The 14811-nt window shown below is 43.4% G+C and overlaps 1 protein-coding gene across 7 annotated transcripts in view; it reads left to right on the forward strand.

Moving 5' to 3' along the window:
• Positions 1 to 2222: 2222 nt before the first annotated feature.
• The window catches only part of RNF157 (ring finger protein 157), a 114082-nt gene continuing 101493 nt past the window's right edge, over positions 2223 to 14811 (forward strand). For all 7 annotated transcript variants that reach the window (XR_014491758.1, XR_014491759.1, XM_083356643.1 and 4 more), the window contains exon 1: positions 2223 to 2743. Coding sequence is in view for 5 of the 7 variants with exons in the window: in XM_083356643.1 (XP_083212769.1) it covers positions 2656 to 2743 (88 nt within the window). In the remaining 2 variants the exon portion in view is untranslated. The remainder of the gene's footprint in view (positions 2744 to 14811) is intronic.

The raw sequence follows: 14811 nt of genomic DNA on the forward strand, positions 1-14811 counted from the left end.
TTCCGCATAGGGCCATGACCTGCTGGCGTAATCACCACCACGTGCGTTTGTTTACTTTGATGATGTCACTGATCAAAAGTGCTGATAATTTTCATTAAAAAAAGGTATACACTATTACTACTGACTGACTATCCCACTGAACTAAATGGCACATATTTTCAAGTAAACATTTTCAGCTTAGATAGGTTTTAGATCTACTGTAAAGGCTGGTTTCCAATGCACTGCTCCATACAATTATTTCATGGTACATCTAAAACAGGGCTTTTCAACCAGTGGTACAGGTACCACCTGTGGTACATTGGCACTTGGCAGGTGGTACATGATCATCCTAGAAAAGTGGTAGCGGGGGAGGGGAATGAGCTGAACTGGTGGCAGCATGGCACAAGCCTGAGCGAGAGATGGCTGGAGCTGCAGGGCTCTCAGGGCTCAGCAGAAGCACCAGGATCAGTGCTTCTTCAGGGCTGTCAGGCCTCAGTGGAAGCACCAGGATCAGCACCAGGCTCCAGCTGGAGCTCAGCGCTGATCCTGGCGCTTCTGCTGAGACCAGAAGCGCCGATCAGCTGGAATGTTGCAGCATCTCCAGGGTCTTGTGATTTACATTCAGATGCTTGGCAATTGATTCATATTTATGACGGTCACAGTGTCCCAGGGTCATGTGAAGTGACCAAAACCTGCTGCAACCACCCAGTAGATGGGGGGGGGAAAATAAAAACCAAACACCCCCCACCCCACCCCACTGCCAATCTTCAACAGAAATGCTTACAACAATGAAAACCTCGGACAGGAGGAAGAGCGCCACCGGGCGGGCAGGCAGGTGTCTTGCTCGGCTGTGGCTTGGGGGGCACTTTTTTCAGTGCCATTGTAACTTTGAACAGTCACTAAGCAAACTGTTGTAAGTTGAGGGCTACCTGTACTTCATCACTTTTTTTCCTTTTTTCTTTTTTGAGTCATCAAGTTTTTGACACCTTGCTAGGTGACTGGTGGTACGCGGATGTTGCCATATCCTAAAAGTGGTACAATGGATGAAAAGGTTGAAAAGCCCTGATCTAAAAGATATGGGGGACCCAACGGGGATGGTGGTGGTGGTGGCCACTAGACTGATAGCAAACCTCCCCTCCCTCCTGTGCTCCTTGCTTCCCCGCTGCCCATTTTTCATCTCAAGGCAGTGGGGGCCGTTCCCTCACTGTTTCCAGGATGGCTTCACGGGCCACATGAAACCACTTTGCGGGGTGAATCTGGCCCCCGGGCCTTGTGTTTGACATGTCTGTTATAAACAGTAGGTTGCTGATATTACAATAATGGGCATATTTCAGTATTACAAAATTCAGGAATAGAACATGATAGGAGGATTGAACAATGAATGCCAGTGACTCACTTCACAATATGTTGTGACCCACAGGGTCACGGCCCACTTGAGAATACATTCCCCTCAATTTACAGGATGGAAATAGGCACAAACCTTGCATTTAAAAAACAACAACACTTCTATTGTATTTGGGGATAGTGTAAGATTTGGCGGGGAGAAAGACTGAGAGATGTGAGTCAGCGATGACATCCCAATTACGACTGATCTGCCCGCATGGGCACAGTATTCTGGATGTCTTTGCAAGAAAATCACTAGTAGAAACGCGAGAGGCTCGTGCAGCAACTCCATAACTGTACGAAACGGGGAAAAACAACGACATTCTGTTCAAAAAGGCTCCTTCCTGTCTTGGCACAGCCGGACTAGCGGGCCTCTCTTCCCGTCTTGCGGCTGGCACATTTCATTTTTTTTAATGAGACGAAGCAAGGTAATTCCAGGCAGGCGCCGGAGAACCGGTGAGGTGACGGGAAGCTTCCGGTGTTAACAGTCTCTTCAAACTTTTCCTCTGCTTTCATTGATAAGCTGTTCCTCGAAGCATTTCTCCGCCGCCTTTCCAACAGAGCTTTTTTTCCCCTCAAAACATCGTTCCAAGGTGAACTTGGAATGTTAGCTGAAAGAAACTGAGGGGGTCAAGGAACCGGGGGTGGGGTGGGGAGCGCGAAACCAGAGCCGCCGGGCTGGCCGCTGAGCAGGCAGCCTCCTTTCGTGGCTGCCCCCATTGGCTGGAGGACGGAGCCGCCACCGCCAACGTCAAGGCGGCGCCCAGCTCCTTGCAAAAGCTACTGCAGTGAGCGGAGATGCCGCCGCCGCCGCCGCTCCTGGGGTTGCCTCTTGCACTTGTAGCAGCGGCGCCCGCCCCTCGACCGGAGCTCGTTGCTGCTGCGCGGGGAAGCCCGCGCGCGCCTTTTCTCCCCCCGGCTTGGCGGCTGCGGTGTTCCGCAAAGGACCGCCAGTAAGGACCGGCTCTCCTCAACCCGGTGGCGGCTCCTTGGCGAAAGTGGTGGACCGGGAGAGGGGCGAAATGGCCGCCTCCCTCCCCGGCTGGGGAGCAGTAGGCACCGCCGCCCCCCTGGGGACGACAGCAGCAGGAGGCAAGTCAATGCGGCAGCCGCCTCAGTGAGAGAGCAGCGCCGTGGCGGGAGGAGCGAAAGGCTGACCCGCCTATCCCACCGCCGACTCCAGCTCAGCGGGCGAAGGGGCCAGCTGGGAAGCCGCCGGGGGCCGCCCCCCCGCCTCCTCCTTCCCCCCCCACCCCCGCAACCCCGGATGCCCGTTGCCACTCCGCCTGAAGCATGGGAGCGCTCACCAGCCGGCAGAATGCCGGAGTGGAAGAGGTGGACGTCCCGTCCAATTCCCTCTACAGATATCCCCCGAAATCCGGTAAGGCGGAGCGAGCGCGGGGGGGTTTGCGGGGGTGGGTTTGAGGGGAGTCCGCACGGCAGGGCTGCGCGCGCTCCAACTCCGGGCGAGCGAAGCGCGAGCGGCGGCTGCAACCCGAAGCTGGGCTAGCTGGGCTAAGCGAGCGGCGGGACCCTTGCTGTGATTTCCCACCCCCCTTCTTGCGCCCTTTTCCCCGTCCTTCTGCGCCAGTGGGGCTGCGCCCGTGACGGTGTTTTCCGGGGCTGCCGAGGAGTTTCCCCGAGAGTTTGGAGGGTCAGGAGAATGACCCTCCTGCCCGTCGCCTATTGCAAAGCTCTGGCTGCTGGGAGAGTGGGTTTTTTTTTTTTTTACGCCTCCTCTTTTTCCCGTGCGAGGATTGCGGCGGCGGCAGCAGCGGCTGGGTTGAAATAGTGACATTCGTGGCGTCGCGCTTGTTGCTGCTGAAGCTGCTTTTCGTTCGGGCAACCGCTCTTGGGGAATTCTTGCTTGAAAAGAACAGGACTCTCGCGCGGTCCTAAATTGAGATCCTCCTCTCTCTCCCTCTCTACCCCCCCCTTAAGAAGCCTCCTGGTAAATTCTTGTCTGTCCTGTGCCACTTGGCATGCCTGCCCATATAGTTGCATACTCTTGTGAGTGCGCTAATTGCATTCTAAAACACCCCATCAGTCTTCTGATGTAACATTTAACCATCCCCGCTGCTAATGAGATGAGCTCCGGTATTGATGGGAGGGGGAATTTCATTTCTAAAACCACAAATGCTGTATTGGATGCAGGCAAGACTTATGACTATCCTTCTCTCTTTAATCCATCATCGACTGCTGATAGATGGTTTCATTGGCATATATTCTTCCAAAGGTGGAGCTCGTCTTCTTTTACTATTAATTGTAGTAATAGTACTAATAGTAGTTTAAGAAAGCAAACCTTAATAAAGGCAATTAAAATGGAATAAAGATCTTGCATACCTGTTGTTAATATGTGTAACGTACTTTTGTGCCTGCAACAATTAGCTGGGTTAAGGCAGAAGGATCTTTTTATATATATAAAGTTTTTATTGTTATTTTTTATTCTCTACATACATATGTTAGTTTTTCAAACAGCATGTGAGCTGGGTTCATACATATACAAATTCTACTCTTTGGCTCTCTCTTCTAACCATTTATAAAATAGATTCCAGCTTTTATAGTATTCTGTTTCTTCTTTGTCTTTTAATCTCATAGTTAATCTCTCCATCTCTGCGCATTCCAATATCTTCTTTATTACCTCTTCTTCTGACGGTATTTGTTCATTTTTCCAGCATTGTGGATAACTTTATTCTTGCTGCAGTTACAATATGTAAAACCAAATATAAATTTTGTTTGCTAGTCTTTTCTGGTACAATACCTAATTAAAAAAAATCAGGATTAAATGCTACACGTTCTCCTAACGTTTTTTCTAACCAAGCATGTATTTTTTTCCAATAAGCCTTTACTTTGTCACATGTCCACCAAATATGATAATATGTACCTAAATTATGTTTACATTTCCAACATTTACCTGATACATTTTTAAACATTTTTGCTAATCTAGCTGGATCTTTTCTGACCATTTACTGGTTAACCTTGGAAAAAGCACTTTTTGTTATCAGCGTATTGAAAAAATATTGGGGAGCAGATGCAAAGAGATGTTGAGCAGCTGATATTATGTGTGTATCCTGCAATGATGTATGACATCCCTGTTTTCTTTAGCCTCTGTTCATCCTGGAAATGCATAGCAGAAGGACCTATGGAAGCAAACGGGGGTGGGGGTGGGGGAAGTGTCCACAGTATGCTAGCCTTGTAACATTGACATGGCTGACAGGAGTAGTTCTGTATGCCACAATACAGAATATGAATTCTGTACTGTGTATTCCAAATTCATGATTTTGGTTAATGGGACCAATCTTCTGTTCACTAGTTACAAACAATTTCCATTGAGTTCATTCAGGTTTACTTTTATTAGAATAATGTATATTTCTGTTTTGCTTGCTTACTTGGGAACAGTTTCAGTTTCAATAAAATATGAAATAAAGTTTTCAGTTTACTTGCTGTGAAACTACAGCTACTTTAGTGACAATAAACAATTTATAAAGAGATTTTCAGGAGCCATATATTTTTCTATCTTTAGAACAGTATCTAAAATCCTATTTCTGTTCATTATATTTAATTACATGTTTTGAAGACTATTTCCCATCAGGATAGCATAATTCAAAACAAAAGGGAACTGGCAGAACATTCAAACCTTTTGTGACTAATCCCAAGATGTCATCTTTTAAAATCAGGGTAGTTTCTTTTCTTAAAGATGCTTGTTTAATTGCTTTTTTATTTTATCTATAGATAGATATGGTAAATCAATGAATGTTATTTATTAAATTTATATGCTGCTCATCTTACTATCCATCTTACTGGATGGCATACAATACAACACAACACAACACAACACAAACAGCAATATAAAATTACAAAAATTAACAGGAACTTAGATAAATGTAGGAACCAAGTATATGAGTGGTAAGAGGTAGAATTTTCTTAGTGCTATATTGTATATGATATACTGTGTTTGTATGTATGTATATGCACACATACAAGATTGTGAGTCAATTTGAATTCAGTATGAAGTCGTATGCACCTAATTTCTTTATATTAACACGAAGTAGGGTTGTTGGCAGTCAGAAAAGTCAAGATGCTGGCTCCACCTATAATTGAAAACAACTATCCTTTTTTGATCTTCTATTGCAGAAGTCCCCTCTTGTATGTTAACAGGACTGAGCAGAGTAATGTTTACTGGGATGTATGGTTACCATTTTCTTGCTAGTAACTTTAGTTCAGCTGTTGGAACTGTAGGCTGTAGGCTAACTATAGACTGACTCAATTTCAATGAATTTGAAAAATACTAAATAGGAGGATACTGCTCTCATTAAACATTCTGAAGCCTTTTGCCTAATGTTCATCAGAAGTATATTTATGTCACAGAATAACTTGGAAGTCCCATGTACGTGAAAGTAAAATCCCATATTTCCAAACTATATTTATATAACTTTATTTATAACTTTATTTATTTTATAATTTCAAATTGTGTAGTCACCTGTTCATGCATAGTTTTGCTTGACTAATGGGTTAAAAGCAAAATAATATTTAAAATAAGGTTCCAACAGCCATGGCAAAGGGAAAAACAACCCTTGAACATATCCCTAAGACATGGGATCCAACCACGGCAATCCATGCTGGCTGACGGATTCTGACAGTTGAGGTCCACAAGTCTTAAAGTTGCCAAGGTTGGACACCCGTGAATTAACATGTGCACTGGGTGCCTGTGTAAAGAGCCAGGTCTTCAGCCCTCTCTTGCAGGCAGCCAAGAATGGGGCTGTGTGAATTTGAAGGGAGCATGTTGCTTCCGAGGGAGGCAGAAGAATAGAGAATCTAGGCCCCATAAGATGTTGCTGCTTAATAGATGGGACCTGTGGTATATCAACTTAGTAGTCTGAGCTTACTGGAGGAGCAGATACAATGGGAGATAGGCAATCCTGCAAATATCTAGGCTCTGTGTCATTTATAGATAATAACCAGGACCTAGAATTGTACTTACATGTATACTGATAACTAATATAACTTGCATAGTTGCACAAGGGGCATACTGTTGCATTGTGGACCAGTTGTACCTTTTGAGTGGTCCTCAAGAGCAGCCCTATTATTGTAGTATTGTAGCTGATATAAGATATGACCGATTGTGAATAGGGCCTCTCAATGTAGGAGGGTGAATCTGTGCAAAGACATTTTGACCGCAGTGATCCTCTTTCCTCAAGCAGAAGTTGTGAGTGCAAAAAAATCCCCCCACCCCACAATTGCACACTGGAACTGTCTGCAACCTCGTTCAAAGCTTGTCGGTAGGTCTCCAGAACAGGTTGGTCCATGTATCTCTAGCCACTTGGTCTTCCCATGATATATATGCTGGTCATTGAAGATAGGGTGAAGCTCTTGTTAAGCAGATTGGAAACTAAAGGAAAAAGGGAATAAAAAAAGCCTGTAATGATGTCTCTGTTCCCCAAATTACTTACTAATTGCTCCCAAAGAACATTGCAAAGTCAATGCTAACATGAATTCAGTTTTTGTACTGAAAATACGCGCTTGCCTTTTCAGCAGGCAGAACAGCTGGAATCAGTTTGCAGTATCTGCCTGGCTGTTAGCATTTAGCAACTTCTCTTCCACCAACTGGGATAGAAGGTGCTTTCTTAGGGACTATAATCTTAAACAGATGATGCCTGCATTTCTTAAAAAGAAAAAAAAATCTTCAGTATCGCGCTCAAAAGAAGGCTTTCCATGTGGAAGTAGCATAGCAAACAAGTGCCATTGATGGGCTTAATAGTACCTGTAGGAGTGGCCTTTTGAATCTCTTTACCCTTGCATTTTTCTGTGATTTTTTTTTAATAATGAAACACTTGTTATAGGAGCTACAGCCTGAAAGATGCAGGGCTGTTTCGTTCATGCACCGTGTATTTATTTAACGAAACTGTGGGGATGATTGGTGAATTGAGAATGCCCCCTCCAACTTTTTTTAGATTTTTACCTTTGTTTTGTTTTTGAACTTTGCTTTTAACTATAACTCTTATGGCTGTATGGCTTTTATTTGTAAACCACCAAGAGTCACTCAAAAATAATTCTTTATAAGTTTTTATTTATTTATTTTTGTTTGTATATATATATATATATGTGTGTGTGTGTGTATATATATATATATATATATATATATATATATATATATATATATATATATATATATATATATATATACATGTTTTCGTAGATTCTCGCGGGTGTCTGTATGTGTAGGTCTAGAGTCTCGGGTTTCTTCCCGCGTTCCTTTCACGCCTCCACTCAATCAGAAGACAACCACGCCTCCACCCAGTCGGAAAACCGCCCCACCGGCAGTTGGAAGGAAAGGAACAGACAGACCACGCATTGCTCCTGAAAGCAGCAGGAGGAACACTCCGGCCTGATGATGACGGATGGGATTTCGTCGAAACGTCGCCACAACTTTCTAAAGATGAAAGGAACGTGGGAAGAAACCCGAGACTCTAGACCTACATATATATATATATATATATATATATATATATATATATATATATATATATATATATATATATATATATATATATAAATTTTTTAAAATAAGCTTTTAATTTTGTGTATTTTATATTTTTAGCTTTTAAACTAATTGTTTTTCATCCTTCTTATGCTGATCTATGACCCATAATAAATAATAAATAAATTTATTAATAAAATTAATAATAATACTGTAAAATAAATAAATTTATAAATTAATAAATAAACCCTTGTGCACCTTTATAGTCACACAGGAGTGACTTTATCACAAAAGAATGGGTTTGTGTGAGAGATATGGAGCCTTGGTGGAGCAGTGGGCTAATGCCTCCTTAAGTAACACCAGCTGCCTGCAATTAGTGCAGGTTGGCATCCCACCAGGCTCAAGGTTGACTCAGCCTTCCATCCTTCCGAGGTAGGTAAAATGAGGACCCAGATTGTTGGGGGCAATTAAGCTGACTTTGTAATAATGCCGCTTGGGGTGTGTGTGAAAGCCCTAATAAGCAGGCATATACATAGAATGAAGGCTACTGCTAAGCTTGTAAGCTGCCCTGAGTCTCCGGAGAAGGGCGGGATATAAATGGAATTAAAATAAAATAAAAAAAATAAAATAGTGGTAAGGAAATACTTGGAGAGTATTGGGTGTGATGTTCAAAATATAAATTTGATAATATTCCTGCCCAGAGATTGCTGTTGGAACTAACTGTATATTGGGCAAAAACAGGTAATTCAGTTCCAATGTTACCTCTTTAAATTAAAAACAATACGATACTTCAAAGAGGAGGGAAGTGGTAACAAAGAAAGAGCACAAAATGCAAAATTTGTGTTACTTTCAGCCAGTTGTTTTCTGTTGGTCCAAGGGAGGAGGCAATGGCAAACCATTTCTGCCAAGAATATGTCAGTCCAATCACCGGAGGTCAAGAATGGCGTGAAGGCAAAACAAGCAAACAAAGAAACCCTCATGTGCAATCACAAAAATTAGGTTAATTGAGCTATGGGTGTGTTGCGTGAACATAGTTTGTGTCTTTCTCTTCCTGCTGTTTCTGTGTTCAGTTCTCTTCCTCCTTATTTTAAAAGTGCATCCTTGATCTAAGAAATGGGCAAGAAGAAGGACAGATGGCTTGGGAGTTGATTGTGCAGAAATGAGCGTCGTGGCTAATCAGAGAACAAGGGATCTTCTACTGATCCCTAAATTTAAGGGAAGCCTTTCCCTTCTATCCAGATATCCCTCCTCACAAATGCTAAGCAGAAGCATAGTATAGAGCAGTGGTGGGATTCAGCGGGTTTGCACCACTTCTTTTGTTGCCCAGGCCCAGAACAGACTTCCGGAAGCGGCATCCACACAGAGAACCGATTGTTCACATATTTGAATCCCACCACTGGTATGGAGTATTTCTTATCTCAAAAGGCAAAAAGGTTGGAAGCTAAGTACAAGATGCAGCCAGGCAGGCCTTTTTTTTTTTACCTTTTAACCTTTGTTTTCATTCTGACTTGGCTTTGAACTATGTGTCTTTGTGTGGTTGTATGGCTTCTTTTTGTAAACCGTCCAGAATCACTCCGGCAAGATGGGCAGTGTATACATTTGATGAATAAATTAATTTTTTTTTAAAAAAACCCCTCTTTTACACCTTTATAAGTCATAAGGAAATACTTGCAGGGTGCTGTGTGTGACATTCAAAACATAATACATGATAATGTTCCTGCCCAGAGACCATTTTCCTGGATAAAAGTTGTATGCCTTTATTTAATTACCCTTTTAGATATTGTAACAGTTGCTAGTTATGCAAAACATTTAGCACAGTGACCAAAAAGGTAAACCTCAAATCATATCTTGAGAAAAAAATCTAAAACCAAGACGTGGTCGGTACACATACAAGCAGAATATCTTTGAAGTATGTGGGCCTGGAAAAATAAATCTTGCAGAATCAGGCAATGTCCGCTGTATCCTATCACTTGAGCCTATATTACATATTATGCCTAAGCTTCTATGGCAGGTGTAGGCAACCTCGGCTCTTTTATGACTCATGGACTTCAACTCCCAGAATTCCTGAGCCAGCTGACTCCGGAATTCTGGGAGTTGAAGTCCATGAGTCATAAAAGAGCCGAGGTTGCCTACCCCTGTTCTATGGGAAAGGTGATTGGGAGAAGGGATGCTTGACCCTTTTCTTGCTAGCAGTGTCCTTGTTCCAAATCAGCTGGTGATCTTTGTCAAAAAATCTCGTCTCAGTCCTGCCTTCTCTTCCTATTGGAAATGGTGGTTTAATCACTTAAAGGGACAATGTTCTACAATCATATAGATTCTGAATGTGTTGATTCTGTTATGAACAGACATTATGAATGATCGTGCATGCCCATATGAGATATTCTAAGCAACTGTTGACAATTGTGCTGAAGTCACTGTATTGTAACAGGAGGGGGAAAAGTCAAATAAGAAATGGAGGCACAGTTAATTGGAACCACTTGGAAGTTAGGGAAATCCAGAAAGCATTGGAATTTATTGTGATATCTGCAACGTCTTTCTGTCAGAGTTGTGAACATTTTGGGCCAATGAGTGGTCTGCTGTTGTATGTGGTCTTCACAGATATCGTCATGCTTTTCAATGTGGAGCAGAATATTTCTTTATGGATTGTTAGCAATGCTATTTCAGCTGTTCTGTTGATCTTGGAGTCCTTTGAGATGAAGGCTGTAGTCCAGACTTGTCAAACACAAGGCCCGGGGTCCAGATCCGGCCCGCAAAGTGATTTCATGTGGCCCGTGAAGCCATCCTGGAAACAGTGAGGGAACAGCTCCCGCTTCCTTGGCCCCAGGCCAGCCGGGAGTCAATGTACAATTTTGTGGTGGCCATCTATGCTGAAATGCATTCAGTCTTAGCTCCACAAGGCCGTCTGGAAACAGCTAGGGACCAGCCCCTGCCGTGTCGGCCCTGCCCCCTGGGTGTGTGCTGGGGAGGTATCACCCTTTGTGAGGAATGAAGAAATACACCATCGCCTGGAAGTGGCCAGCACATAGTCCTCCATACTTCGGGAAGGCTAGGGGCTGGGCAGCGTTGCGGTTCTCTTCAGATTCATGGCCCCCGGCTCAGCCTCTCGGCTATGTGAGGAGAGCACCCTGCTGCCTGCCAAAACCGGGCAGGCTGGGGGCTGGGCAGCACTGCACAGGTAACATCAACTCATGCTGCTCATGGCATCCCCTCCCCCAGAGCCCACCAAGCTGGGTATATGAAGTAGATGAGGGCCATGTGCTGGCCAATTCCAGGCGATGGTGCATTTCTTCATTCCTCATGAAGGATGACACTTCCTTAGCTGCGTTTCTTGCCTGTTTTTCTCCCTCCCTCATCTCAAATATTTTCCTACCACTCTAAGGAAGGAAGGAAGGAAGGAAGGAAGGAAGGAAGGAAGGAAGGAAGGAAGGGGAGAGTCTGAGGGAAGTCCTGCCTTAATCCTTCCCTGCTGCCCTTTCACCATCCCCTTGCCCCCTCCTCCTGGCCTATCCTGGGGGGTTTCCCATCCTATTGCTAAGGAAGCTTTGGATACAAAGCCAGGTCTCCTCATAGAGGGAATGGGCCTCCCTCTTGACTGCCCTTGTACCCATCATGAGTAACCTGGCTAAGGAGAGCAAGCACAGCAGCAGCAGCCTTGAGGAGGAGGTAGGTGCAGCTGGGCGCCCCCTTGGGGAAGTGCGCGGGTGCTTGAGGGCTGGGCTGGGCATTTGACCTCCGCGCCACCATCCAGCCCCCCCTGCATGGCCTGAGAGGGAACAGTGAGGCTTCTCCAGTGGACCATGCCTTGGCACTTGCTCCGGTCCCATCTCCTCTTGCCAGAGACCCTCAGATCTGTCCCACTCCTACCCAGGCCCCCATAGGCACCCTTGACGTGAACGGTGTAGAGCTGGCCATGCCCACCCAGTAGGTCACATGCACTCCAGCCATGTCCACCCCATAGGGCGGGCCCCCCCTGGCCACACACACCCGCCCCCCCGAGGGTAACCGCAATGCTGATGCGGCTCTCAATGAAATTGAGTTTGACACCTGCTGTAATCCTAAAACAGGCACTTGTTAATTGCAAAGGCGCAGAATTGTGGTCTTCAGGCAAACCAGTTCATCAGGCAGGATGCTGCCACAGAACCCACCAATATAGTGTCAATAGTCAAATGTAAAATAGAGCTCCCAATGGAGTTCCTAAAATATAGATAAATTGTTTATATAGGAAGATTGTGGTCTTCAGGCAAACCAGTTCATCAGGCAGGATGCTGCCACAGAACCCACCAATATAGTGTCAATAGTCAAATGTAAAATAGAGCTCCCAATGGAGTTCCTAAAATATAGATAAATTGTTTATATAGGAAGATTATGTAAAGCACAATCTGGCTCTGAGCTGCTTATATCTTCATAGATGGCAATCCACATTTAGCTTTTACCCTACCATATGTGATGAGCCAACATTTTATTCTGATGGTTGTATAGTTGATTGTTATGATCCAAAATGCTACCACCTCACAGGGCTTTAAACTTTGCTGCTTTTGGAGCATCTAAAATGTCTGTAAGTGGATTGGACATGGACATCAGTATTAGCTTAATCCTGAAGTGTTAGAGACTTAACTGACAGGATGTGACAGATTTGCCATGTTAGAGGGCATAAGGGAGTCGGAGGAGGTAAGAGAGCTAAAATAGGATGGATGGCCACCCTAATAAGACAGTCGTGTTATTCTTGGCATTGCCATGGGGGCATTATGACTCATTCCTTTTTACTGCATTGATTTATAGGGCTGTGAGTTAAACTGGAGAAATGTAAATGACTTAGATAAATCTTACTGTTTTTGCTGACCCTTGCATTTGCTAACAGCTCTGAGCATCCCGAATGGAGCTAAGTATAAATCCAAATAAATATGATGAAGGAATTATTAGGGTATAAAAGGCATTACTTTTTTTAGTTTTTTTTTAGTTCCTTGTTTCAAATTTCTGTTGTTGATGAAAGAATAAAGAAAACTGCCTGTAATAACTGTTTTCATGCATGGCACAAAGATGTAATGTATTTTATATTTGGTTTAGTGTTAGGTGCAAACATTCATTGCATGTAAACTATAGCTAGATATTATGAAAGAAGCTAGCTATTGTAATTTTTTCAACAATTTATGGTTTAGTTTAATTCATGAATCTTACCTATGTGAGCGGAATTCTCTGTGCAGTGTCAACTTTTCTCCTCCTAGTGCCTCCTCAAAGACCCTCCAGAACAGAATTGAGAAAAACGTACAGAGGAAGGAAAATTTGTGCTATGAACAACCATTGCTTCCTTCAGTTCAAGAAACTCTTTGGATCCATCCCTCTACTTGAAATATGGTTGTCTTACAGTTCACACAATCAATGAATTAAAAAATAAAGCTTATTAATGTTGTAAAGGTAAAGGTAAAGGTTCCCCCGCACATGCGTGCTAGTCGTTTCCGACTCTAGGGGCCGGTGCTCATCTCCGTTTCAAAGCCGAAGAGCCAGCGCTTGTCCGAGGACGTCTCCGTGGTCATGTGGCCGGCATGACTAGACGCCAAAGGCGCACGGAATGCTGTTACCTTCCCACCGGAGTGGTCCCTATTTTTCTACTTGCATTTTTTACGTGCTTTCGAACTGCTAGGTTGGCAGAAGCTGGGACGAGTAACAGGCGCTCACTCTGCTACGCGGCACTCGGGATTCGACCCGCCAACCTGCCGACCTTCTGATCGACAAGCTCAGCGTCCTAACCCACTGAGCCACCGCGTCCCTTATTAATGTTGTACTGTCTCCTATTTCTAAAAGCTCAACAATCTGTCCCCAGGCAGGGATTCAGTTCTTCTTTGTGCAAGTAGTCCTCAACTTACGATCATTGCTTAACAACCATTTCACATTACAACAGACCTCCCCTGAGCTAACTATGACTTGTCTTGGAAGTTACAACAACCAACTGCCCTCACATTCACATGATTCCATCTTGAGAACTTGGAGCCAGTTCACCTTTACAGTAATTTGCAGCATCCAGTGGCCAATTTGTGACATTTTTGCTGGTTTCCAGTATTTGCTTCTGACTTCTAGAGCAAAAGATTTCTGGTCTAATAGGAAAAATGGATTTGCTTAACATCCACTATGTTTGCTTAATAACTGCTGCAAACTACTGTATGTCAAAAAAAAAATCAGGTCCAATCATGTGCTGCCTGAGCTTACAACCATAATGACTTACAGCCATAATTTTGGTCTCAGTTATAATTTCAAGTTGAGAACTATCTGCAGTTGTATTTTAACATGGGTTATGCTAATGGATAACATTGTTATTAAATAATTTTTGTCTTCTGAAATATGAGTTAGGGACTAAGGGACTAAGCTAGGGACTAAGTTCATAGTCCCTAAGCTAGGGACTAAGTTCATATTGTATACTAAAGCCAAAACCAAATAATGTTTAATGCACACTAAACCATTGTGTGCTAAAGGTGGTTTATTTAGCAGTGTAAATAAATTATGGTCTTATAAATAATGGTCTTATAAATATGGTCTTGTAAATAATAATTATATGATGTGTGAACCAAACGATTGCTTGCATCAGTTAGAAATCAGGAAAAAGAATCCTTATGGATTTATGATATAAAAAGGATAACTTTAGTGAAACTGATATGGGGATACGTGTCCATTTTTTAAAGTTCATTCAGCATGTTAAGCCATAATAGGATTTGTGACATATTGTATATTCGTTCATTCATTCATTCATCCATCCATTCATTCAAATTTATGGTATATGACTGCCCATCTTGCAGAAAATGACTGTAGGCAGTGTAAACAATCTAGTAAAATAGTAAATAGTACACCAGATATTTATTGTTATCTAACCAGACATTGGTTAGAGTGAGAAGTTTGTGACACAACTCTACTTCTTAAAATCAGGTGAAGAGGAATGGGAAAGTTTCCTTCTAGTGATATAAAAGCATCCCCTTTGCCATACT

Source organism: Vipera ursinii (assembly GCF_947247035.1).
Source record: "Vipera ursinii genome assembly, chromosome: 2".
Taxonomy (NCBI): Eukaryota; Metazoa; Chordata; class Lepidosauria; order Squamata; family Viperidae; genus Vipera; species Vipera ursinii.